Source organism: Suricata suricatta, chromosome 2 (assembly GCF_006229205.1).
Source record: "Suricata suricatta isolate VVHF042 chromosome 2, meerkat_22Aug2017_6uvM2_HiC, whole genome shotgun sequence".
NCBI lineage: Eukaryota > Metazoa > Chordata > Mammalia > Carnivora > Herpestidae > Suricata > Suricata suricatta.
In genome coordinates, this window is record NC_043701.1 from 186,018,442 (window position 1) to 186,045,433 (window position 26,992).

Sequence of the window (26,992 nt, forward strand, 5' to 3'; positions counted from 1 at the left end):
CGCCAGGGGGGACTTCGAGAGGTCACATGGGGGAGGGTGACAGAGCCCCACTGGAGGGCAGCGCCTGGGCTGCCCCTCAGGCCAGAGCCAGTGTGAGCAGGTGGGGGGAGCGCGTGTGATCACCTGTGCGTGACCGCGGGTACCGTGCACACGTGCTGTGATGATGTGTGCGCACCTGCATGTGCGGGGGGGGGGGGGGGGGGGGGGGGGGGGGGGGGGGGGGGACAGGGGGCCGTGAGTGTTTGTCCGGGTGTTTGCAGAGACGGAGCAGGTGGGACGCCGAAGGGACCCGATGGGAGCGAGGACACCTCCCTGCGCCGCTGTCCTGGCCGGAGGTGCAGGCGGCCCCGGGGCGCGGCCAGCAGGAGGTTCTGTGCAAGGACCGCGGGGGCCGGTGGGGGCTGGAGCTGCAGGACGCGGGGTGGGGGCGGCGTGCGGGGACCGGGGCGCAGTGCCGGCAGGGGCCGGAGGACGGCTCACCTCTTTATCCGGGCGCGCTCTAGCTTTATATCCAGACAGCGGTCTCTGTAGCCACAGGTGACCAGCCGCGTCTCAATCTGCGCCAAGCGGTCATCCATGTCGCTCAGCGCGGACGAGCGTGGGGGAGGGTCGCCGCAGGCTGCCTCCTGAGCCGCCCTGACCTGGAGGCTCACGCACCTGTGGGCGACATGGCCCGTCACGTGCGGCCACGCAGTGTCGCCAGCGTCACCGGAGAAAACCCCTGAGGAGCGCTTCCCGAAGAGCAAAGACCGCACCAGCCACGTGCTCTGCTCCAAATCAGGGGCAGAAAAGGAGACCCACACGGAGGGCGGTCTCCGCACATCAGACCCGCAGGGTGCCACCGGGGGGTGTCCAGGGGCACCTGCAGGAGCAGTGGGGACGGACTGGGCGAGCCTCGGGACCAGTGAAAACGGAACGGGGACAGCGCCTCTCAAATACACAGCCGAGAACTGAACAGAGACAAAGGACATCAAGAAAACCAAATACGACGCAGCCCCCGCTGCTCTGACCGAAAAAAGGCAAGAGCTGCCTCCTCGCTGTGGTGGACTAGAGGCCGGTGCGGGGCCTGGGCTGTGGTGGGCTGTGCGGGGCCTGGGCTGCGGTGGGCTAGAGGCCGGTGCGGGGCCTGGGCCGTGGTGGGCTGTGCGGGGCCTGGGCAGCGGTGGGCTAGAGGCCGGTGCGGGGCCTGGGCCGTGGTGGGCTGTGCGGGGCCTGGGCCGTGGCGGGCTAGAGGCTGGTGCGGGGCCTGGGCAGTGGTGGGCTAGAGGCCGGTGCGGGGCCTGGGCCGGGGGGAGAGCCAGGCTCCGAGGATGAGCAGGGCCTACGGTAAACTCTGTGAAGTTATAGGGAAGGAGCCCATACACACGTCCAGGAACACAACCAGACGAAACAACGTTCTACAAGGATGTAAGTTACCAGAAAGATGACTGGAAAACCAGCTGAAAATCTGTCAGACCAATAAGCACGGGAGCCCGGGAGCTGCTCCCGGACGCTCTGTCCCGGGCGCACCTGCTGCCTGCCCCTGGGCGCGGAAGCCGGCCAGAACAGAGGTGAACACGAGCAGGACGGACCCCAGGGAGGCCTCCCCCAAAGTTCCGCACTGACGAGGGTGGGGCGCAGGGAAGACCCCGCGGCCAGCCCCCTGCCAGGGCTGGGCCCGCCCCTCCTCATAATGGGCGCCTGCTCAGAAGCGTGCCTGAGAAGTTAGGAACAGACCACGCCACCTGCATCCCTGTCCCAAGAAAAAGGCGCTTTGGAAAGAAAGAGACAATGCCCCCAGGATGGTGGAGGCCACAGGTCGGGCTCTCCCAGGGCCCCCGGGAAGACTCCACTCCAGGGACGGTCCACTGGGTGGGGGCGCGGGCGGAGGGCTCCCCGGTGCGATTCTCTGCACTTGGATAAGCTTGGAATCCCTCGTAAAACACAAAGTGACCCACGACCTTTGCGCAAATTAAGTTTTTCTCACAAAGGGCTACCTGGCCTCTAGGTCTGTGGTCATGAACTCCAAGATGGGCCTCCGGTTAGGCCTCTCCTTCTGCAGAACCTTGAAGGTCTGTATGAGCTTCTGGAACAACTGGCAGACCTGTGGACGGCAGCACGCGGACGTCAGCGCGGGGCCCTCGGCCCGGACTGGCCACCGGCCTCTCGCGAGCGCACCGGCCCCCTCACCGTCGCTTCTTGGCCTTTGCTCTCCGAGGCCAGGAGCGCGTCTGCCAGGGTCAGGGTTGAGCTGTACCAGAACTGCTCGCCGCCCCCCAGGCTCTGGGCCCGCTCCACCATCTGCCGCGCTTGCCCGTAGTTTCTTTCCTTGTTCGCCAGCTGCGCTAGAAGGTGCAGGCATCTTGCTTCGGCACAAGGATCGTTGAGCTCCTAAAATATGCAGAAAGATAGGAGTGGGGTCGGGAGGGGGAGAGAGACAGAGGCAGAGAGAGCGGCTCCAGGCGCAAGGCCTGCCCACGCTGTGTCCAGTGGGCTGCCCCCTAGCCTCTGACGGAGGCCTCATATCTGGCCTCAGGGTGCCGGTGGGTGGGCTTGAGGCCTGTGCACATGCTGAAACCAACTTGCAGGGTTTGTGACTGTGCTAAGGGCCCTGGGAAGTCCCTCCCCTCAGCGGCAGTTTCTAGTGCCCCCCCCCCCCCAGGAGCCCACATCCAGATGCTGCCCGAGGGCAGGCAGGGTGGGGAGGTGAGCAGACCTTTCACCCTGGTTGGCCAGAGCTGCCTCATCCCCTTCCATCACACATGGTCGCAGGTGGCCTGGGCATGGGTGGGGGTGCTGTCAGCCTCTGACCCACCCCCCGCAGGAGGATGCCGGTGCTCAAGCCGGAAGGGCAGCAGTCCGAGGGGGCCCAGACAGAGCAGCTAGCACACAGCCTGAGTAGACTGAAGTGGGGGCCTGATGGGCCTGGGGCCTGCCGTCCCAAGAGCGGGGCTCCTGGATGGCAAATACGGGCTGGAGGCAGTGAGGGCACGGTGCCTACAGGAGGTGGGTGTGCAGGGCCTGGCGGGTGGAGCCAGAGCCAAGAGGCTAATGGGGGGCGTTGCCGGGGACCGAAGCAGGGCCTGTACCCACAGCCCCCCGCAGGTGACGTCATCAGGCTCCGACTGCCATGGCCCCGTGGAGGCGTGGCCATGGGGCGGGTGGCTTAGGGCAGCAGACATGGGAGCGAAAGGCCCGTGGGCATGTGGGACCCATGACAGAAGGCTCAGGAGGGGCGCGGTGGCATCTGGAGGAGATGAAGGTGGCCCGGCCATGCCCTGGGAAATGACTCTGCCCAGCGCCTCTCTGAGTCCCTGCGCCTCTCAGAAGAGGCCATTGCCGGCGGGCTGTGCGGCCTCTTGGGCCCCACCCCTGGCGTCCTCCCTGCCCCCCACCACACACCCTTGTCCCGCAGCCAGGCCTGCATGCAGCTCTCCTGCTGGCCAAGACCCGATGCCTGTCCCCACCGCCTGAACCTCCCCCGGCCGGGATGTTTTGTGTCTTTATCGGGACTTCTCTCTCTCTGACCGCCTGTCTGGCTCTGCAGCTGCCTGGCCCCTGAGTGAACGCAGTTCTCAGGGTGGGACCCAGGCAGAGCCCCTCGTCCGGAGGCGCTGGACGGCCACGATCTCCAAGGAGGGACGCACTCGTGGGCATCCACCCTCACGGAGACACAGCCCAGGAGAGAGCAAGGGCCCAGTGCGGGAGGGGAGGCGGGTGCTGGCACTAGAAGGGCCACTCAGAGGGCACACCAGGAGGCCCAAATCTGTGCTCGAGGACGGAGCAGCAGACGGAGTTGGGGAGCCTAAAGAGCTGAGCGAAAATCTGACCAGCCAGGCCCGATGCAAGCCTTTCCAAGGGGGCTTGGAAAACCCCAGGCTTCCCGAGAGGCCGCAGACACCTGAGGAGACAGGACAGGACTCGTGGGCCGGGGGCTCAGCCCCCACACACAGCAGAAGGAAACGCAATGCCGGCGCCGGCTAGGGCCCCACCATCCGAGAGAAAGTGGCCGTGGAATCAGGCCCCTGGCAGCCCCGGGAGCAGGCACTTGATCAAACTCTGTACAGAGGGCCAGGAAACCAGAGGAGTGACAGGCAAAGGGCAGAGACTCGAATCCAAGTCTCAGATGAACGTTCCAGAAGTCGCCAGCCGGCTTCCCAAAGGGCTGCCTCCCGCTGTGCAGACGCCCCGCCGGCCGGGCGGCCTCTCACCTGGAAGGCCCAGCGGGCCTCCGACAGCAGCAGCCTCGACGGCTGGTACAGGTCCATCTCCAGCAGAACCTCCGCCTTGAGGGTCCAGAGCTGGGGGAAGGACGTTCCCTCCAGCCCCCTCCCGGTCTCTCTGTTTATCTCCAAGATCTGTAAGGCACGGCAGGCCCGTGAGCCCCGGCGGCTCCGCGCCAGGAGGACCCGCTTGCCGCGGGCGGCCTTCCCGCCGGCCCCCTGGCTCCGCAGCGTGCGGCCTCCCGGGACCCGGGTCTTCTCGCCGACTGGCTTGCGCCCAGCACGCCCAGCGCCAGATGGCGCCTGTTCCCGCTGAGCCCGTGCTCTGTGCCACGCAGCACCCCGAACAGCGTGGGAGGGGTCACCGAGCCCCTGAATCCAGCAAGACACTGGGGGGCCTGGCACGTTCCTACCAAGTGTCCTGCACGATTGACTCTGGGTGCCCACAAATGAAGTGCCAAGTATGAAACCGTGTTCCGAGTGTGGCGGCCCGGACGGTCACGTTCCTCCCGGGAAAAGACCACCCAAAGCGCGCCCACGCGTGCAGGGCAGAGCTGCTTGGTGGTCAGACCTCCAGGGCCGCCTCTCTGGCTGCCCAGGCCTACCCCGCCCTCCTGGGTGGGCCCCCCGTGCCACCCCCAGCCCGTCTCCGAATCCTGGTCCCTGATGGGCACGCTCCCTGATGGCCGATAGCCTCGTCCTCCCCAGAGTCCGGGGCCCACAGGGAGGGGACACAGGAAACTGGGCAGGAGGGCTCGGGGGCGGCGCAGGTGGGGCAGGCCCTGGGCACCGGCGCTGCCGGCAGCGTGACGCACCTGATCCTGCGCTACGAGGGGCTCCATCTCCGCTTTATGGACCACAGTTACGGGCTCGGTCAGTGCCGTCAGACTTTCTTCGGGTGGCGGCTCCTTATTTTTCTCCTTTCTCAAGGCAATGTCTTTTCTGCAGCTAATGTAAGTAACACAGGTAATACACCAAAGAAATACGGGGGCCAAGAAATATCTGAAAATGTTCCATTTCATCAGTCGTCAAGAACAAACTCAAATAGCTACAAGAAGCCGGTGATAAGATAATAGAAAATTCCCATGACTGCCCCCGGGCATAGCCCCCACCCCAGGCACTGCCCCCGGGCACAGATTTGCACACACACCCCACGAACTGTCCACCCCCCAAGCACAACTCCCTAGGCCGAGGGTCCCCACCTCCACCCCCCTGTCTGGCTGTGACGACGGACAGCGCTTGGGGTCGGAGGGGACTCGGTCCCTTCTGTGCAGGGGAGGATGCCCCGCCTATGGGAGACCTAACAAGCGCGGGGGGGGGGGGGGAGGGAGGGCGCACCTCGCCTGCTCCATTTCACACATATATGTTTGCCCAACTACTGCTTCATGGTACGTCGCTGCTTCTTGCAACTTCAAATCAGAACAAACCAAGGCAAGTCTAGGCAAAGGGGGGCAATAGGAGAGTTAACGCGGGCGCACTGGGCGTGGTGGGTCAGATATGCCACATTCGCTTTATCGCTTTCTCTCCTCCTCCAGCACCTGATATTTTTTCTGGATAATTTGAGGGTAGGCTACAGGCGCGGTGGCCCTTTATTCTAACACTTTAGTGCGCACTTTCTTAGAACAACGATCTTCTCTCAAAGACCAGGTGAAAATTGTAAAATAAAATTACTACTTTATGTCCAAGTATATGGATTTATTTGGTTTTACAAATCATAGGGACTATTTTTTATAGAAATAGTTGGCTACAGAATTAATATAGGAAATGCTCTTTGTTTTTATATTGCTTTTGGAAATCTTTTCATTTTAGCCACCTAAATGCTCCCCAGTCTCCGTGAAAATAAAGCAGACATACTGACCGAAGATGGTAGAGATCTTCGAGGCTCTTGCTCTCTACCACGGAGCCTGCAATTAGCACACCCAACTGCAGGACTGGGATGGCGAGCTCACTCAGGGACATCGTCTGCAGGGCTCTGACCAAGTGGTCCAGGTAATATAAACTGTATGTCTACATAAACACACAGCAAACACGTAAGGTCAAAGAAGGGAGGAAGGTTAGACCGTTAGCTTCTAGAGTCTTCCTACAAAAGTCTTCCAAGCACTGTTCCTGGCACACAGCAGGTGTTTAGCAGTATTTGTGAACAAATGAATGAATGATGTGCCTTCCTCCTCTCCCTCACTAATAGCTTTTATCTTATCATGTGAAGTCACCCACAGTCTTCAGCACTTACGCACAGTTAAAGGTCCTCACAAGAAACAATCCACTTTTGGGGTGCCTGGGTGGCTTAGTTGGTTGAGTGACTGACTCTGGGTTTCATTCAGGTCATGATCTCACAGTTCATGAGTTTGAGCCCTGCACCGGGCTCTGCACTGACAGTGTGGAGCCTGCCTAGAATTCTCCATTTCCCTCACTCTTGCTGTCCCTCCCTTCTTGTGCTAGGTCTCTCTCTCTCTCTCTCTCAAAATGAATAAAATTTAAAAATAAAGAAACAGTCCATTTACACATTTAGTCAAATTAATGTTTTGGTTAGATTTCTTCCACTAAAAACTACTAATCCATTATAAACAGACTTTCTTTATGAACACAAATAACTGCTTTAAAATTTAATCCAGGGGCACCTGGGTGGCTCAGTCAGTTGAGAGTCTGGCTTCAGCTCAGGTCACGATCTCACGGTTCGTGGGTTTGAACCCCGCGTCAGGCTCTGTGCTGACAGCTCGGAGCCTGAAACCTGCTTCTGATTCTGTGTGTGTGTCTCTCTCTCTCTGACCCTCCTTTGCTCACGCTCTGTCTCTCTCAAAAATAAATAAAACATTAAAAAATTTTAAAAAATTTAATACAGATCGAGAAGAACTAACACTTACAAAGATGAACTAGGTTTGATAAAACAATTGTTCTTCAGTGGAAAACTAGAGAAGTTGGATGAACTACTTTTAAAATGTGCTAAAGGCACTGAAGACTGGGCATGCTGGGAAAAACTACTCGGCCGAGACCCAGGAAGACAACTAATTTCCCGAGAAGTTAGCCTGGCGTATCGGAGTGTATTTATTTATCCGAGGGGTAGCTGCTGTTTCAAGAGGGAGCTGGAGGCTGAACGATGCTTCTGATTTTTTTGGAGGATGGAGACAAAAATCGGGAGTTGAAGGCCCACAGAAAGCTGCACGCCCGGGCTGGGCTCCCAAAGTGCTACAGCTGAGGGTTAAGGGTGATCTAGAAGTCAAAAGGCCCTTTCGTGAACCTCACTGACACCTCACGGCATCTGGGCGGCCTGGAAAGCATACGGTTCTTTGAGAGACTACTAACTGAGAACTCCTGAGGAGGCCGATCAGAAAAGAGAGGTGGGGAGACGCAGAGACCCCTCCAGACCCCACCGCCCCGAAAGGATAATAAAAGGACATTAAGAACAAATTATGCCAATGCGTCTGAAATTTTATATTAAGTGAAAATGTCCTGGAAAAACACAATCCATCAAACTGTAGGAAAGAGAAAATCTGAAGATCTCTGTAACTATGCAGTAAACCATATTCATCATTTATGACCTTCCTATCCAGAAGATTAGGCCGAAAAGTTTTCACCAAGAAATTCTACCAAATTTAAGGAAGAAATAACAAATCATCTTCTGTAAATCCTCCCCAAGAAGAGTTAAAAGGTGTCTTCCCTGGGGGTGAACGGAGCGTCCCGGCTGACCCCGGGCTCCGGAGTCCCAGGCCCGCTGAGACTCGGCCAAGCCATAGGGAAAAGGTCGGAAAATTCACTGCCAGGAAGAGCAGCTATGGCTTTGTTCGTTTCTGAAGCTCCCGACTGGGCCTCCCACTGGGTCTTGTCCCGACTTTCCTTCCTGCGTCTTGGCTGAACTCCTTAGGCTTAACCGGCTGGCCGGAGAACCACGGGGCAGTCGCACTGGCTGCCTTGCTCCTCGTGACTCCGGTGACCGGCTCTGCACTTGACCTTGTCATAAACACCATCAGGACCTCCCCACTCAACTCCACTCGTCCAATCGGAGAGCGATGCTAAAAGTCCACGAAAGAAGAAATACCAAGGAGAGCCCATTCCCACATTGAGAAATATTCCCCTTAATCATGGAACACAAATGTTCTTTCTTGCAGCCAAAGAACTTGATGCCAAAAACTGAATTGTAGGTAGACTTAATACCGAGCCTTTGCTGTTTTTGAAGTAATTATCTTGACAATAATTATTTTTTCTATTTCTCTTAATTAATACCCGACGTTGAAATGTAAAAAAGTTGAACTTCCCTGAGATTGAGCTCCATCAATATTATCAATGTTCTAAACTGTTCGTTGTTAATGGACAAAGTAAGTAAAATACTGCATTACCATACACCCTAAGTCCTGAGGAGAGTTTTCGTGGTTACTCAGGGGGCCCCTAAATGTCACCCCCAGCGTCATGGTAAGAGGGAAGTGGAGAGGGATGTGACATGGAGGAGAGGACCCTGAGGTCAGAGACAGAGACGGGGCCTGGGGGGACACGGCCCCGACCCAGAGACCCCGGGACCCTGGGAGCTGGGAGAGGCGGGGATTCCTCCCCTAGAGCCTCACAGGGAAGGCGGCCCGCTGCCGCCCTGACTTGGGCCAGGTGACACGACTCTGGACATCTGGGCTCTGCGGCTGAGAAGAGACGTCTGTGGCCGCAGCCACCTGGCCGTGCTCACCGCCACGGCCACGGCAGCCACGGAGCCCGACACGCAGCTGTGTTGGCAGGTCTGGGTGCTCCCGGCCCGGGGGTGTGTGACGCAAGGAAGGAAGTGACTCCCGCGGACGCCGGCCGTCTAAGGAGCACGGCAGCCAGGACTGTGCTCCCGGGGAGGCTGCCGGCTGACCTGCTCTGGGCCCTGGCCTGGGTGGTGACACGCGGTGTCTCTCCAGCACCTCTCTGGGCTCACCCTCGTTCTCGCCCCTCTGTCCGGGCGGGCTTCACCCCAGCAAGGCTCCTGCTCGGGGGCCGGGGTTCAGGAATGCAGGCTGGCGGGCGCCTCGCCAGAGCCCCACCGCTTAAGGCAACTTACCGGCTTCTGGAAGCTTGAGGCATTAATGGTAAAGTCGCTTCTATCTTGTTTAAACACAGAAATCACCTCCTCGGGGCAGGAGTAGGAGGCCCAGGCCTCCATGCTGGCCGGCAGCTCCTCCGGCGGTTGGCCAGGGACCTCGGTGGGCTGCTGCAAGGCGGGAACGCCGCGTCCGCTTTGAAATCCGGCCGAGCCGAGCGGACAGGCGGCGAGCCGTGAGAAGGCAGGGTGGCCCCGGCGCCCTTGTAGACGGGGTGCCGCCCGGATCTGCGCCCCCCGCCCCGCCCCGAGAGCACCCCTGCACGCGGCCGCTCCCCTGCGGTCCTGCCCGGGCTGTGAGCCACACCAGAGCCACATTCAATTTCACATCACAAACCTGCTCTGACATCACTTCCAAGAGCACCAAGACGATGCTCTCTGCCCCTTGCACACCAGAGACTGCCTGGGGGTGCCCGACTCGCAGTACCCACCCCCACCCGCACATCCCAGGCCCGGCCAGCGCTGCATAAAAGAGGGCACAGAGGACTTGGTGCCAGAGCCCGATGCGAGCGCCCTCTCCGGAGGGCAGCGCAGACGGGACCGCCAGCCAGCCCCACAAGGACGGCCCCACGAGACGACAGAGCTGTCTTCCCGCTCCTCCCGAGACCTGCCCCCCCACCCCCACACCCCTCCGCCAGGAGGAGCCACGCCTCCCGGTCACCTGCCGCGCTGCCCCGTCTGCGGCCTGGCACTCCTGTCAGGCCGCCCAGGCACATTCCAAAGTGCGCACGCACCTGGCTCGGGTCTTTGCCCGTCTCCCTGTCCTTCTCCTTCTCCTTCCCCGGCTCCTTCTCCTTCTTTTCCTTCTCCTTCTCCTCCTTCTCCTTCTTTTCCTTCTCCTTCTCTTTTTTAGGCAGTTGCAAATGTGAACTAGCTGTTGCTTCTAGAATTTTGCTTTCTAAAATCAATTTTCCTGCTGTTAACAAAGAGACCTGCGGCAAATGAAATCCAGATTTGCAACATTCAGAAGAGCCCACGCTCCACACACACGCTCTGATCTGAGGGCGGCCGGTGGTCCCACGGCTCTGAGGGGCAACCTCATGCCCACCGGTGTGCCGGGGCCACAGCGGCGAGCCCACCCTGTGCACAGGTGACTGCACTGTCCCTTGGTGAGTGGGACACTTGGCCTCCAGGACGCTGGCATGGTGGGGACACAGGGCTGACCTCCGAGGAGGGCTCGTCAGCTCCATGGAGTGAGTTCATGTCTCTAACTAAGAACATGCATAACCCTTAGCAGTTCTCCTAAAAGAAGCACAAACAATCCTTGCTTGATGGGTGGTGGGGGAGGGGCTGGGGCACCTGGAAGACCCAGGATGCCCCTCCTGCTCTTCCAAGGCCCCCAGCACATTCCTGGGGGGGGTAACTGCCTGCAGGGGGCCCTCAAGAGCCGCCTGGTGGGGAAGGGGGTGCACAGAAGGAGGATCTGGAAGCCTACTGGCAGGGCAGCTCAGGGTTGCTGTGGCCTGGGCCGCCGAGGGGCAGGAAGATGCAAGCGTGGCTGGCCATCCACTCTACACGCAGAGGCTGCGGGCCCCCTCGCCGGGGGCTTCTGGGTGGATGGACAAGGGTGCTGGGTGGGTTTTGGTACGAGTGGCCTTGGCCGCTGGAGTGGGCCCTCCTCCGGGGGTTTCCCTAGCAGGTGAGGCCCGGGGGCCCCAGGAGAGGCTCGGGCTCCCGCCGGGGCCCAGAAAGGGGCGGCCTCGCGTCTCACCTGCCAGATGCGCCTGACGAACGTGTAGGCCAGGAGGCAGTAGTCCTGGTGGTCGGCGGCGCTCGGGGACACCAGCAGGGCCAGCAGGGTGCAGGCGCGGGCCAGGGCCTCCAGCTGCCTCACGCTCCAGAGCTCCTCCGAGGGGCCTGTCCCCGCGGACTCGGACACTGGACTTCCGGGGGCTGCGGGAGAGAGCAGCTGCTCCTCTGCAAGACAGGGGTGCCCAGGGCCGCGAGCACGTCCACACTCAGGGGTCCGGGGCCCTTCTGAAGAGGGCGTGGGGGACGGGCGTCCGGGCCCCTCCCCCGGCCAGCGGACCACAGGCCTGTCTGCTGGGGCTGCAGGTGTCGGGACGGGGGGCCGTGAGGACACGCCCGGCCCAGGCCCAGGTGGGAGGTGGCCCCCTAGGCACGCTCGCCGGTGCAGACACCGCCGACCGGCGTCTGAGCCGCCCTCACCTGCCCACTCCGGTGCGCCCCCGGCCGGTGCCATCACCAGCAGGGTGTCAATCGCCCACTCCAGGTGGAAAGTCACCTCCTCCAAGGGAAACTGTCTGTGGTACAGCCACTCGCTGAACTCCATGATGTACTCAACTTTTTGCCACTCACTCTCTGGCTTCTTTGGGATTAAAAAAAACAGAGGTCAAAACGGACATGAGCTTACCATTCTGCGTCCCAAACGCCGGCGCTGACAGTGTCTGCTGCTCATTGTCTGGGAGCAGGTGGAGCGCACTCACCCCCCTTCGCGGCGCGGGGCCCTCTGGCGGGACTCACACGCCGTCCACACTCATGGACGGCCTTTCTGTTGCTGGGAGTTTTGTCACGAGACCGAAGCTGGGCAGAGTCTCAGGCCCGCCAGCCCCCAAGTCGGCCCCCCAAGTGTGCAGACCACCACAGCGTCGTGCTTCCCCAGGGGCTCGCTCCATGTGTGTGGGAGGCCTGCTCTGGGTGGCTGTGCAGTTAGCCGGGGCTCCGGGGTCGGGGCTAGCTGCACGCAGCCGCAGGATCACCCACCGCCCGAGGGGGCAGGGCTGCTGCCGCCCGTCCTTCCGGAGCAGAGCCAGGCCAGTCCATGGCAGGTGCACCTCCCCCTGCAGGGCCCTCACACCTGCCCCACGCCCCATGCCTGCGGAAGGCAGGACGCAGGAGGCTGGTGTTGAGGAGCAGGAGTTTGATCCTGGGTGTGGGGCTGGCATGAGGGAAGGGGGAGCGGGCAACGGGATGTGCGAGGTGGGGTAGACGGTCTCCAGGCCAGACACGAAGTTGTGAGGAGGCTCAGGGCAGAGGTGGGGTTTAGCTCAGGACCTTAGCTGAGATTGCTGGGAAGGGAGGGTTGTGGACGGAGGGGATGGGGGCCCTGAGCCCTGGCCCTCCCCCAGTTAAGTGGTTGGGGGGACTGGGTGGACAGGCACGGCAGGGACCGGGGGGGCCCTCAGGGTGCCCATGGCGGTCTTGGTGGCTTTGGCAAGAGCTTTGCAGGGAGCTGGCAGGTGCCAGAGCCGGTTGGGGTCTATGACGGGACCATCGTCTTCTCAACAAATGGTGATGGGAAACAGGGCGCCCACATGCTCACACGAGCCCCAGTACACGACTCAGAACGGATCAAAGAGCTGAACGTAAGACTTGAAACAATAAAGCTCCTACATCAAAAGCAGGAGTGGGTCTTCCTGACCTTGGACTACAAGACGGCTCCGGGGACCCAGCCCATAAACACAAGCAACAAAGGAGATGGAGTGGGCTTCATCAAAACTCGAAACGTTGGTGCTATAAATGCATCACCAACAACGTGGAAAAGTGGTTGAACAGACAACACGCATTATGAATCTCGCATCTCATCAGGGGTTGTGCCCAGGACACAGGAGGAGGTCCTCGGCTCAGCGATAAAAAGACAAACCACAAATTAAAAAATGGACGAGGAATCTCAATAGACATTTCTCTAAAACAGATAGACAAGGGGCGCCTGGGGGGCTCAGTCGGCTAAGCATCCGACTTCAGCTCAGGTCATGATCTCCTGGTCCGTGAGTTCAAGCCCGGCATCAGGCTCTGTGCTGACAGCTCAGAGCCTGCAGCCTGCTCGGGATTCTGCGTCTCCCTCTCTCTGCCCCTCTCTTGCTTGTGCCTCTGTCTGTCTGTGTGCCTGTCTGTCTCTCTCAAAAAGTAAATAAACGTTAAAAACTTGAAAAAAAAAGTAGAAAGACAAATGGCCAATACATGCATGACAATACATCGCTTTCTCTCTCAAAAATAGACAAATATTAAAAAACGGCAGGGCACCTGGGGGCTCAGTTAGTTAAACGTCTGACTTCAGCTCAGGTCAGGATCTCACAGGTTGTGAGTTTGAGCTCCGCATCGGGACCTCTGCTGTCAGCACGGAGCCCGGAGCTGCTTCGGATCCTGTCTCCCTCTCTCCCTGCCCCTCCCCCACTCATGCTTTTTCTGTCTCTCTCTCTCAAAAATAAATAAACATTAAAAAATGAAAATGAATACACACGTGAGTCACCTGGGAGCACAAGTCACCCACAATGAGACGGCACCGTCGTCCCCGGGACGCTAGGGCAGAAAGCCAGTGGGCGGCGTTGGCCCACACGGACACGCCGGGGCCCCGGCCGCTGCTGGTGGAAAAGGGCCTGGAGAGCAGGGGCTGCCCCTCGGCAGGTCGGGCAGAGAGCTCCCCGGCACCCTGCGTGTGCTGCTAGGTCTGGGCCCGAGGGGGACGCAAAGTGTGTCCGTGTGTCAGCGGAACATGGAAACAACCGCACGCCTGTCGACAAAACGTTATCCGACATAGCCGCACGGTGGGGCCTCACCAGCCAGAGAAACGGATGAGGCCTGGACGCAGCCGTGACCCAACAAAGTCTGGACGCGTCACACTAAACCAAAGACGCCAGTCACAAAGGACACAGCCTGTGTGAAATGTCCAGGACAGACAAACCCACTCAGACAGAGGTGGACTGGTGGCCGGCGGTGGGAGGGGAGTGGATGCCGGTGGGCCAGGTCTTCTGGGCGGTGGTGAAGTGTCCTAAAACTGACAGGGACGGCGGAGTGGCCCGGTGAATTTATGAAAATACATCCTGTGCCCTAAGAAACAAGAAATCAGGAACGAGGGGACCTGGGGTCAGTGGGGACAGACAGCCTTTGCAAGGAGCCTGGTGCAGAGACAGCCTTTCCCTGGAGGGGTGGGGTCCACACGGCCTGGTCCCCTAAACCCGGTGGGGACTTCGGTCCCAGGAGACTCTTCACTGACACTCAGCACTGACCACACAGAGCCTGTGTTTGGACTCAGAGTAGCGTCCTGACCAGTCCCCAGTTACCTCCTTCCCAAGGGACACGCCGCTGGGGCCCCGGCTCCGCCGACACCCCTGGCGGCGGGATTTGCTCCAGGAGAGACACTCCGAGGACCAGAAAAGCCCCGTCAGTTATTTGGTGCAGTGGCGTCTCCAGGACAGCCTCAGTGGCATGACTGAGAGGGCGCCATTGACCCCCAGCACAGCCCCACCTGCTCTGCTGGGGTGTCTGCGCGGCTCACGGAGAGCGGGGAGGGTCCCGAGAAGCCCGAATCGCAGATGGCGACAGACCCGCTCCTCCGAGGCCAGCCGGGCCTCGGGCCTCCCCTCTTCGGCGGGCTTCCCCCCTCCTCCCCCACGACTGTCTCCCAGGCTGCGACGCGGGCGCCACACAGCACGGGGACCTCTCCCGCCAGGCTGGACGGTGCCACGGGAGACAGGGGCCTGCCCGATGCCCTGGGCTCCTCAGAAGGGCACGTCCCGGCCCTGGGGCCAGGGGATCCTTCCGGGGCCCCCCACGCGGGGCCCCAGGGGCTGGGCCTTCCTCAGGCCGAGAGGCTGACGTCACGACCCGGCCGACCTGCAAGGCTTGGATGGCGCTGTGGTAGCAGCTCAGCTCTCCGTGCACACTCCTCGAGTTCAAGGCCAGGCGGTGCCACATGCTCGCCAAGTAATCTTCACTCTCGTCTTTGAATTTCTGTATTTCCATCGAGAAATTCTGGCCAAGTTTGGCCTTCACAATGACCATATGTTTGAAGATTAGGCTAAAAAAAAGCGAAAGAGAGAAATTAATGCTTGAATTGAATGATAAGCAATCAAATACGTATGATGCATCTAAAACTAAGAAGTTTTTGTCCATTTTCCTACTGACAAAGACAGAACAGAGTGGAACCTGAGTTACTTGGGGTTTTGGAGTTGTGTTTCCTTTTATCGTTACTTCTGTGCATTTTAAGTCCCCTCCCTTCTTGGGCTGAATTCCCCGCGGGGGAAGTGGAGTCACCGGTGGAGACGGGGTGGGGCAGGCCCTGCTGAGAGGGCAGGAGGGAGCGGGAGGGGGAGGGGCGCTCACAGGCGGTGCGCAGTCCGCGGCAGCACCTGCACGGCCTCGTCCAGCACCCTGAGGCCACCCCCCCAGTCGCCGCCGTCCGCGTGGCAGTGGAAGAGCAGGCCGTAGAGCGCGGCGCGCAGCCTCAGGTCGTCCTCGGCGGCACCTGCGGCGGGAGAGGCGCTCAGGGCCCCGAGAGGGGGCGGCTCCGGGTGGCCCTCGACCTGCGGGCCTCCGGGTGCCGCAGGGAGGGCTCCCAGCACCGGGGCGGAGCCCGGAAGCCGCGGACATTCCTAAGGGCGACATGCACTGCATTTGTCACATGCATCAGTCACCCATCGCCTGGCAAGGACCCAGCAGGACCCTTGTCTCGGGGGGCAGTGCCGCACGACATCAGTCCTTTAGGACCAGCCACGTGGGAGAGGCTCGTGGGGGCTCGCTGTCCCGGAGGCTGCTCCATCGTTCTTCCTTCCTCCGTGTGCCTCACCTTCAACGGCGACCCCCTGAGCGCCCCCACCCTCTCCCTGGCTGGGCCCCCACACCCCCTGCACCGGAGCCTGTTCACACTCCGTGTCCCTCAAGCCTTTCTCTGTTCAAAACTCCTGTTACTTTTCTAACAGGAGGGAAGAAGAACCCTTTCCAGAAAGCCCTAACCCGCACTGCGGGGCGGGGCTGCGGCACCGTGCTGACGGATGGGGACCACGCCGTCCTATGGACCTGTCGCCAAGTGCGCCACGGCACTGCCCAGCTCCAGCGCCCCGCTGTCGCGCACGCGCAGAGGCCCCGCTGTCCCGCACGCGCAGAGGCCCGCCTCAGGCACAGGACGGCTCCATTTTACATCGCCGACCATGTAGCTTTCTTGCCCTGTTTGGATATTGGAGCAGATGGGAGAGGGTGCCCACGGATCCCGCCACACACGTGGCCACGTGGCCAGCGCCAGCGGCCCGGGCCCTGTGTGGCCTCTGTGCCGCCAGGTGTCCCTGTGTCCATGCCCAGGAGCAGGTGGATTCAGGCACGTGATCAGATAAGCCGGTCAACCGGGGGCAGCTCTGGGCCTCCCACTGGGGCATCGAGGACCTCCAGCGGCTGTCACTTCCGTCCCCACCAGCTCAGGGTCCTGCCCTTGGCTCTGCATTTCCTCGATCTGTGCTGAAGAGCAACATCCTCCCTGACCTACCGTCACGGTCACGGCCTTGGACCATCCACTGCTTTTCCAGCCCAGCCCCTGCCCGTGTCTGGGGCCTGTGCGCTGGGCCCCCTCCTGCCCCACCCCCTCCCTGCAGGTGTGGACGGAGTCGGGTCGGAGGCCCCACCAGGGAGGTCAGTGCTGGGCGAGGCTGAGCCCCTGCGTGCCGGGGTGACTTTGTTCCCACAGCCCGGCCCTCCTGCCCAACACAGCCCTGTGCCCGGGAAGCACTCACTGCGCTCCCACATTTGGTGAAAACATTTTCCCAGTGTTCGCTGAACTTTCTGTATTTCTCCGTATTCTCACTGTTCACGTTTTCGTGTAATTGAAGGTGTGACTCTTCACTCACTTTGAAGATTAAGAAGTAATCTTCCCACGAATACCTGCTCCCCCAACCGCTCTGTCTGACTTTCCCCACAGTTTGACGGTTTTACTCCTGCCAAACTAACCTGCTTGATCTTCATTCCGGTGCGCGGAGCTCGGCACGGGCTGGACCTGCACAGCCCCCCAGGGAGCCGCGCTCCGCCTGGCACCCGGCCCCGCTGCTGTCTCGGTGCGCTCGGGGGCTTGGCGCTCAGCTCCCTCTTTAGTCACACACGGTCATAGTTTTGCTCATTATTTTAAATCAACTTTCCCTCTCCCAATGGGCCTGCAGTACTCGGGGCGGGGGGCCCGGGGCCTTCTCCCACAGCGCTTACACCCTGATAGACACCGAGACCTTTGCGGTAACGGGGACGATTATTTTTAGCAGACCATCATCATGTCCTTTCGTTAAACATGAATTCTTAAACATGGTTTACTGCTCGAAGTTCAGTTTGTGTTTTGCTTTTGTTTTGCAGGCGTCCCTGTCCACACTGGCTCCGGAAGTACAGGAACACGGTTTATCTGCAGAGTCACCCGGAGGCCGGGCCTCCAGCGCGCCACCGCAGACACAGCCCACCTGCCGACAGCCCTGCCCCGAACTCAGGGGGGTCGCTTCCCTTGTGCAAAGGAAGTCGCTCACGGAAAGCACTCTGCTCCCGTCCCACACGACCGGCGCCTGCCGCGGTGAAGCGGGCTGTCCGTGAGGGCGCAGGGACTGAGCGCCCCCGGCACCTCCCGTTCCCGGGGCTGCGGCTGTGTCTCGCGTCTACAAACCTGGGAGACAATGACCTTCCAGAGTCCCTCCATTTTGGAAGTCCGCCGTGGGCCACTGGTGCAAAAGCAGAGTTTTTCCTTTTCCCTGAGGCAGAAACAAAGCAGCCGTACATGTACCGCAAAGTTGCAGTTTATTCTGTCACCATCCTGACTTTTGTTGGCCTCAGTATCTAAATATAGAAATCGAAGCTAAACTTCTGAACTACTAAGCCCAGGAAGGGAAGTCACATCTCGCCCATGAGGAAGGGCTCCCGGCGCACGTGGGGACGCGCACAGAGACGCCGCACACGGCCCGCAGCCTTTTCAGTAACGTGACACGTCCACGTCAGCTCTAGAGCTTGAAATCAATGGAGTCAAAAGCACATTGGAAGAAAGTATGGGGGCGCCTGGGGGGCTCAGTTGGTTAAGCTTCCAACTTCAGCTCAGGTCTTGATCTCACGTTCACGGGTTTGAGCCCCGTGTCTGGCTCTGTGCTGACAGTGGTCAGAGAGAAGTTTATAGATGTAGTACCTACACTGGAAAAGAAGAAGGATCTCAAATCAACAACCTAACCTTACACCTTAAGGGACTAGAAAAGAAACAACCTAAACCCAAAGTCAGCAGAAGGAAGGCAATGATGAAGATGACAGCAAAGATAAACTAAAGCACAGTGAGGTGATAGAGGACACTGATGAAACCAAAACCCTTTGAAAAGATCAAGAAGACTGACAGACCGTCAGCAAGACTAACAAAGAAAAAAAGAAAGAAGACACAAATAACAAAATCAGATATGAGGGGAGCCTGCGGGGCTCGGTCAGTTAAGCGTCTGACTTCAGCTCAGGTCATGATCTCATGGTTCATGGGTTTGAGCCCCGCGTCAGGCTCTGCGCTGACAGCTCAGAGCCTGGAGCCTGCTTCAGATTCTGTCTGTCTGTCTCTCTCTCAAAAATAAACATAAATTTTTTTTAATAAAAAAATAATACATTCAGATATGGAGCACTACCAATTTTGGAGAGATCAGAAGGATTCTGAGGGAAGCCTGTGGCCTCGCGCATACCGACAAATTAGAAGACTTAGAAGAAATGGAAAAATACTTTAAAACACACAAATTGCCCAAGCTAACTCAGTAAGAATTGGAAAATCTCAACAAATTAAACAAGTAGAGACTGAATCAGTAATCAGAAACCTCCCAACAAGGACACACGTCCTGGACCCAAGGCTCATGGGAGGATTCTACCAAACATCTAAAGAGTTGACACGAATTCTCCTCAACTTACAAAAACTGAAGAGGAGGAAATTCGTCCACGCTGATTCTGGCACCAGCACTGCTTGGATAGCAAATCTGGACAAAGACTTCACAAGAAAATTACAGACCAATACAATACTCTATGAATTCAGACGCAAAAGCCGTCAACGTGATTGAACAAATCAAATCGAACCGCACAGTAACACTGTTATTCACCGGGACCGCGTGTATCCCCAGGACACAGGGTAGTTCCACGTGAGGTCAGCCGACAAAATCCATGACGTTAATAGAATGAGGGAGAAAAACCACATGGGAATCCCAACTGACGGAGAAAAGGCATCTGACAGAATCCAACAACTTTTCACCATAAAATCTCAGAAAACTAGGAATAATGGAAAAATTCCTCAGCACATAAAAGGCATTTATGAACAACCCACAGCTGACCTGGTGCCCAACAGTGAAGAACTGAGGCTTCCTGCTAAATCCAGGAACGGGATGCAGATGGCTGCTTCCACTGATGCTCTTTCAACATTTTACTGGAAATTCTCCCAAGAGTCGTGGCCAGTAACCCAGACCAGAGCAAAGGCGTCCACCTTGGAAAGGAAGAGGTAAAGCCATCCCTAGTCACAGACGAGAGGATCCGAGATATAGAAAATCCCAAAGAATCCCCGAGAAAACCACTTGAGCTAATAAATGAATGTAGCAAAGTTGCAGCACACAACGATACAACAGTCAGCTGTTTTTCCAAAACGAAACTAGGAAAGTGCTGTGGACTGAGCTGTGCCCCCCGCGCCCACCAAATTCACATGCAGAAGCCCGAATCCCCTGGGTGCTGACATCGGGAGGTGAGGTACTTGGGGGGCAATTAGGAGTAGATGAGGCCGTGAGGCAGGGTCCTCGTGAGACACCAGAGATCCTGCTCACCCCCCACACGGCCCCCAAACCAGGAGAGAGCAAGGAGGCAGAGGTATACAACACGCGAAAAAGGCCTTTTCCGGAACTTGACGGTGCTGGCTCTCTGATCTTGGCCTTCCTTCCAGACCCCAGAAGACTAGGAAACAAATTTCCACTGTTGAAGCCGCCCAGTCACCCAGCATTTTGTAATGAATGGGTGCCCGCGCTAAGACAAAAAGCAATTTCATTGATACTATCATCTAAAAAAACTAAATACTACCAAAGAGATGAAGGACATAGATCTTGAAACTGTGAGAACACTGCTGAAAGCGAGGAGTCCCTGTATGAATGGAAAGACAGCTCACGCTCATGGATGGAGAAAAAACGTGAACCTGACGTCACACACAAAGTGATCTATAGATTCGACATAATCCCTCAGAATCCCGACACCCTTTTTCAAAGAAATGGAAAAGCCAAACCTCGAATTCATGTGGAACTGCAAGGGGCTCCAAGCAGCCACAAGAATCTCAAAAAAGATTAATAAAGTGGGAAGGCGCACAATTTTTAACTATGAAATTTATCACAAGGCTGTAGGAATCAGGTCGGTGTGACCCTGGCACAAGAACAGACATACGGACCGAGGGACGAAGACAGAGAGCCCAGAAATAACTCTCAGATCTGTGGTAGAATGACTTTTGAAAAGGACACCAAGATCATGCAATGGGGAAAACACAGTCTTTTCAACAACTGGTGCCGGCTGGGTGGGGCACCTGGGTGGCTCAGTCTGTCAGGCGTCCAACTTTGGCTTGATCTCATAGTTCATGAGTTTGAGCCCCGAATTGGGCTCTGTGCTGACAGCTCAGTCCTTGAAGGCAGCTTCAGATTCTGTGTCTGCCTCTCTCTCTGCCTCTCCCCTGCTTGTGCTGTCTCTCTCTCTCTCAAAAATAAACATTAAAAAATTTTAAATATTAAAAAAACAGTGCTGGGAAGATTTGATTTTCATAGGTGTAAGATAGGTCCCCCTATCTTACACCACATACTGAAATTAGCTCAGTGGGGGAAACACTAAACACAGGATCTAAATCTATAACGTTCTTAGGAAAAAAACATTGGAAAAATTCTTCATGGCATTGGATTTGGCAATGACTCCATGGACGTAACACCAAAAACATAGGCACAAAGAAAAATGTAGTTGAACTTCATCAAAATTAAGAACTTTTCTGTGTCAAAGGATACCACCAAGGAGTGAAAAGGCAGTCAAATGAGTGGGAGAAAAAATTGGAAAATCTGGTTTGCTAAAGAATTAATATCCAGAATATATAGAGAACTCTTGCAGTTCAACAACAACAACAAAAAATCTAAAAATGGGCAAAGGACTTGAACAGACATTTCTCCAAATAAAATACGCAGATAACGAATAAGCACATGAAAAGATGCTCAAAGTCATTTGTCATCACGGAAATACAAATCAAAACCACAATTAGCTACCACTTCTCCCCCACTGGGACGGGTATAATTTTTTTTTAATGGGAAATGACACGCGTTGACAGCACGTGCAGAAGCCAGAACCCTGTGCGGGAGGGTGTCAGGGCACAGCCGCTGGGAAACAGGTTTGCGTTGCCTCCAAAGGCTAAACACAGAAGTTCCGTATAACCCGGCAACTCTGCTGCTAAGCGTAGACTCAAAAGAGCTGAGGGCAGGGAGGCAAATTATTTGCCCACCCAGGTCCGTAGCAGCGCTGCTCACAACGGTGAAAAGGTGAAGCTGTCCCGTCCCGCAGTAGAGGAGGGGGTAAGCGCAACGCCGTCCGTCCGTCCGATGGAATAGGGCTCCGTCACACAAAAGAAGGGCGTGCTGACCTACAACACGCGTGGACCTGGACGACACTGTGCTGAGTGAAACGCGCCAGACGCAGAAGGACAGACGCTGCGTGATTCCTCTCCAGTGGGGAACCCGGGGGCATCGCATTCATGGAGATCGAGAGGGGGACTGTTGTTTGCTGGGGGCAGTTTTTGTCGAGGATGAAAAAGGCACAGACCCTGGTGATGGCCATCCAGCCCTGCACGTACAACCGAGGTCACTGAATTATACACTTTTGAATGGTTAAATGGTAATCATATTATGTATATTTGATGATAATTGTTTAAAAACCCATTGGAAAGAACTGAACTTTAGGTAAATTTTATAAACGTCTAGACCCAGGCTTGGCACATTTTTTTCTGTAAAGTGCCAGACAGGAAGTACGTCTGGCTTTGGGGGTCACCTGATCTCTGTCACAGTCACTCCATTCTGCTGCTGTAGCCAAACCAGAGACGGTATGTACATAACCAGGCCTGGCTATGTCCCAATAAAACTTTATTCACAAATAGAGGACACAGGCTAGATTTGCTCTCCCCCCTGGGGGGGTGTGGCCCATGCCTGGCTTAGACTATCAGAGGTCGGAAATATCTTTGTAAGAAAATAGGAAGCATCAACCAATTTCTTCTATGAGGCTCCGATTTTCAACTTCCTTCCTGCTCTCTCTTGAATGGCCGTCTCCCCGACCAGAGACACAGCAGTGGGCCCTCCTGCCACAGGCCTGGCTCTGGAATCAGCACAGAGGGCAGCTCCCCCATCTTGTCCAGTCCCCCCCAAACCTCCCACAGCTCGTCTGGCTGTGGCCCTCTGAGGGCTCTGCCGGGGCCGGGGCTGAGGCCAACGAAGCTCTGTCCATGGCTCTGTCCTCGACTGTCTGACTGCAGACCTCTGTCTGCCAGAGCCTTTGACTTTCCCTCAGAAAGGCCCTGCTGGGGGCGCCTGAGGGGCTCAGTCGGTTGAGCGTCTGACTTCGGCTCAGGTCATGATCTCACGGTTTGTGGGTTCGAGCCCCACATTGGGCTCTGTGCTGACAGCTCAGAACCTGGAGTCTGCTCCGGATTCTGTGTTTCCCTCTCTCTCCCTGCGCCTCCCCCATTCATGCTCTGTTCTCTCTATCCCAATAATAAACATAAATAAAAAAAAAAAAGGTCCTGCTGAAGCCACAGGTACACAGCCCGGCCTTCCCGGGTGGACAAGAAAGGTGTCAGAGACCCCAGGGGAAGCCAAGTCCCTGGGCCGGGAAGCTGCGGGTGTGCACGGGACCCACGTGGTCAGCAGGCAGGATGGCAGCCCTCCCGGACCCCCACACGCCTTCTGAAGCTGGGCCTGGGCCCCGGTGAACAGGGGGGGCCGGCCAGGGATGGTGCCTTTACCAAGACCACACGCACACTGGCGACGGGGTGGCCGTGGGGCGGAGTCAGACCGTGGCTCTGGCCCAGCGGCTTCTCGGTTTCCCTCAGCCGTCTGGACCTACTGTCCTGACCTCTCCCCTCCGCTGCTGGGACTTTCCGCGTGAGGGTCCGGGTCCTCTGGGAGGGGAGGAAGCGGGGAGGAGAGGGCTGCCTGCCGGCCATGCCGGGGATCCAGGGACGTCCCCGCCCCCTGGGCCCCGACTCGGTGGCCGTTTTGTTCCCGGTTTCCACCGCTCCACGGGGCCTCTTTCCTCGGGATCTCGCCCTCCCTTTCTGGAGGAAGCCCGCCCCACGTGGCCCCACACGGTGCACCTGCTTTTTCCCGTCTGTCTTGTTGATGATGCTGATGAGCCTCTGCACTGCGCTCCTGGCCTTCCTCCTGCCGGCCGCGGAGGCCAGCAGCGGGAGCCAGGCGTTCCAGCAGCGCCTCGCGGCCAGCGTCACCAGGGCGCTGCTCTCCGCGATGCCCCCGAACCTGGAAGGGAAATCCCGGCCTGGAGAGGTGCAGCCGCCGGTGACGCAGCAGCGCCGCCTGGCGCTTCTCGACTTACCGGGCAAGCCTGGTGCCACGCGTCCCCCAGATGCGTGCGCTCCCGCCCTCCCACAGCCATGTGGCCTGCGGTGACACCCTCGCGCCCGAGGGCCTCTTGAACGTGGGGTGGAGTGGATGTCACGGCAAGGGGCGAGACGGCCCGGCCACAGGTCCCAAGGGAGGGCCAGCCCTCGGGGCGTAGTGGCAGCCACCCCCCGCCCCGGGCACCGGCCCTTCATCCCACGGCGCTGCGGGGCCACCGCCTCCCACGCCCCCCACGCGGGCCCGCCGACGCACCTGGCGCTGTCCATGAAGGACCTCACGGCCACCAGGCGCAGCTGCTGCCTGCCCTTCAGGCTCTCCAGGATGCTCCTGCCCTGCATGCCGGCGGCCACACTCAGCATCTCGGCCACCAGCCGGGTCTCCACCCTGCGGACAGAGACGCGCCTCCTGCAGGTGCCGTGCGGATGGGTGGGCGAGCCCTGGGGGCGAGCGGAGCCCGGCCGCCCCGCAGCACCAGGAACCGGTGTTTTAAATGACTGACTTGTAACCTGTTTTGCTGCGCAGCGAGCCCGTGTGCCCCCCAGCACGGCCGAGCCCCAGCGGGAGCAACGGCCCCGTGCCCCGTGCCCCAGTGTGCTGGCCTCAGAGGGCCTCCACTGGGCCGGCGCGCAGTCTGATCCAGTTCCGACTTGAGGCAGGGTCCAGAGAGCCAGGCCTTCTCCCTAAACCTGTACCACCCCAGCCTCGCCGTGGCTCGGGCACGTGCGACACCGCACCCGCTGAGGCATCGCCCCCGGGGGGGAGGATCCCGGGCTGGAGGGGAGCAGGTCCCCGAGGCACAGCTCAGGGGACACTGGACTTACCCTGAGAGAAATCCACTGTTCCTGAGCAGACTCCCTCCTCGGGCCGCCCGAGTCTCTTGAAAAAAGCTCCTGGTTGGGTCTAGCTTCTTTCAGTCAGCGGGATGAACCCTGCACTTCACGTGGCGTGGGGTGGCGGGGTGGGATGCGTCCATCGGTGTGGTGGGGTGGGACCTTCCATGAGCTTTGTTTCCTTTGTCCGGTGTGCTGTGTCTCCCCCCACCCCGTGGGCGAACTGAGTACTTCTCCAGTATTGCATTTCGTCTCCTCTGTGGGATTTTGGTTAGACTGACTTTGGACGACAGTTCGAGCACCTGCCCGAGAGGTCGCAGCCACACCCCCACCTGACAGTGTGGCTCCGGTTCGCGGATCGTTTCCCGGGGGACGGAAAACCTCTGAACAACCGTCCTCCTCGTGCCTCCTTCCTGTCGCCGGCGTCGCCATGTCATGCATCTTCCTTGTACCTTTATTAAGGGTCCCACAGCGCAGCGTCCTCTTGTTTTGAAAAGGCTGAGGTCTTCTAGAGAACTGACGCGCTGGGAGGGGAGACCGCTGACGCTCAGCCACACTCCCCACGCGGGGCGGCTCCGGGCTCCGGAACCGCGTCTCCTCCCGACATCAGCTTCCTTCAGCCGGAAGATCTCCCCGGCATCTCCCCCAGGCCGTCGGGAGCGGTCATCCGCCTCGCCCTCAGGTTATCTCAGGTCTTGATTTTCCTTGATATTTTGAAGCCCGTTCTTGCAGGAATTCTCGACTGACGGGTTGTTCTTCTATTTCCTAACACCTAACAGGGTCGGCGGTCCGCGCTGCTTCTGCCGAGAAGTCCGCAGCCTCACACTCGCCTTCCGACACACGATGCACCTTCCGACTTCCTTCCGATGATGTGTTCCCTTCGGTCGGCGGCAACGTGAGGACAGTGAAAATAGCTGTGGTTTTCTTTGTGCTTCTCCTGCTTGCGGGCGTTGAAAACCTTGGCTCCTCAGTTGATGTTTTTAACTGACTATGAAAAGTACGGAGCTAGTCCGTCTTCAGCGTGTGTGTCTCTGCCTCCCTCGCTTGCCGCTGTCCCGACGCTCCCATCGCCCTTGCGCTCGGCCACCGGCCTCGGCCCCACGTGTCTCTGAAGTTCTGTTCGTTTTGCTTTTCTGTCTTTCCTCCTTGTGCCTTGGTTTCGATACTCTGCTGACCTGCACTTGACCTGCATTCACGGTTACTCATCACTTCTTGTGTTCCAATGTTAAGCTCCCAGTAACATTTCCGGATATTGTATTTTTCAGTTCTGGAATTTCCACTTGGTTATTGCAGTTTCCATTTCTTGGTTGGAATTCCCCACCTGTACACCAAGTTTTCTACTGAAAATGCTTTCTTGTATTTGTAACCGCTGTTTTAAGTTTTAAATTTGTTGCCTGCTACTTTCAAAATTTGCCATGTCTGGGTCTGTTACCTGTTTCTGTCCGACGGACTGTATTCTCTCCTGGTATGGGAGAACACTTTCTTGATTCTCCACGTGTCTAGTAATATTTTATTTTATGCTGGACACGGCAACGGCTACTTTGCTGAGTGTGGGTGATGCTGCCTTCCTTTAATGGGATGTTGGGGTTCATTCTAACAGGCTGTTCGTCTACTCGCGCCTCCGTTTCTCCTACCAAGATCTGAAGGAGGCTTTTTTAGGGTAAATCTAGAGGAGCGTGTTGAGCCCCGTTCCTAGGCCCGGCCTTCCCGGATGCCTGGCAAGTGGGCTCTGGTTGCTCAGTTCCGGCACCTCAGCCCAGACGGCTTCCAGCACCTCGCTGCAGCTGAGAAATCGCACTCGGTGCCGTGAACACGCACAGTCTTCTCTCCCACCGTATCCGACACCTGCCAGCTGCCCCAGTGGCCCCGGCGGGGGTCCCTCTCCGTCCCGGGATGTCTCCTGTCCGGGCTGCACTCCCCAGAGCTGCTGTTCCAGCACCCCTCCGCCCCCACCCCCACAGAAAGCAGGGGCGACTGCGGGGCCGTGGGTGGTGTCCCTTCTTGCAGAGATTTCTGCTCTGGACCTTCTCTTGCCCAGCGCCTGACATGGCTGCTTCGTGTGTCCTGCCGAGCTCCACGGTTTTTCTCGGAGCACCAGAGTGTCCTGTTACTGTGTCGTGGCCAGAAATGGCAGCAAAAGGGACTTGAAATTTCTATAGAGACCCAACATGGATGATTCTGTTAAATGAAAATGCTGAACAAAGTAAAAGTGTCCCAAATACTCTTAGACTACCTACAATTAGACTATCTCATCTGTTTTGTGTCTGTTTTAAGAATCTGCATGAAATTTCTTATTAATGGATATTCCTTTACACTGACAGTGTGAATGCGAAAATTATCCTGGTAATTACACACTCAGAGAGGAAAATACTGATTAGTAACTATACTACTTTTCACCAAGAACTAACAATTATTTTACGGTGGACTGCTATTATGAAATTACTCTGTGACCAATTTCACACTAGAGTTTCTACCCATAACTTGCAAAGTGGAAAAAATGAGCATAAAAATTCGAAGGACGTGTAATTTTCATTAAAAGGTGAATGAATCATCTGCTGTGCATGCCACGTGGCT

At 57.8% G+C, this 26,992-nt stretch overlaps 1 protein-coding gene across 1 annotated transcript in view; it reads right to left on the reverse strand.

The window, feature by feature from the left end:
- CFAP46 (cilia and flagella associated protein 46) overlaps positions 1–26,992 on the reverse strand; it is a 91,556-nt gene that overhangs the window by 27,041 nt on the left and 37,523 nt on the right. The window contains exons 24-39 of the mRNA XM_029932813.1: positions 23,841–23,972; positions 23,324–23,486; positions 17,624–17,708; positions 15,325–15,466; positions 14,836–15,019; positions 11,431–11,590; positions 10,973–11,178; positions 9,996–10,193; positions 9,223–9,372; positions 6,061–6,209; positions 5,541–5,639; positions 5,018–5,150; positions 4,191–4,337; positions 2,170–2,370; positions 1,977–2,083; positions 481–657 (exon numbers count right to left, since the gene is read on the reverse strand). Coding sequence (XP_029788673.1) covers positions 481–657; positions 1,977–2,083; positions 2,170–2,370; positions 4,191–4,337; positions 5,018–5,150; positions 5,541–5,639; positions 6,061–6,209; positions 9,223–9,372; positions 9,996–10,193; positions 10,973–11,178; positions 11,431–11,590; positions 14,836–15,019; positions 15,325–15,466; positions 17,624–17,708; positions 23,324–23,486; positions 23,841–23,972 — 2,433 coding nt within the window. The remainder of the gene's footprint in view (positions 1–480; positions 658–1,976; positions 2,084–2,169; positions 2,371–4,190; positions 4,338–5,017; positions 5,151–5,540; positions 5,640–6,060; positions 6,210–9,222; positions 9,373–9,995; positions 10,194–10,972; positions 11,179–11,430; positions 11,591–14,835; positions 15,020–15,324; positions 15,467–17,623; positions 17,709–23,323; positions 23,487–23,840; positions 23,973–26,992) is intronic.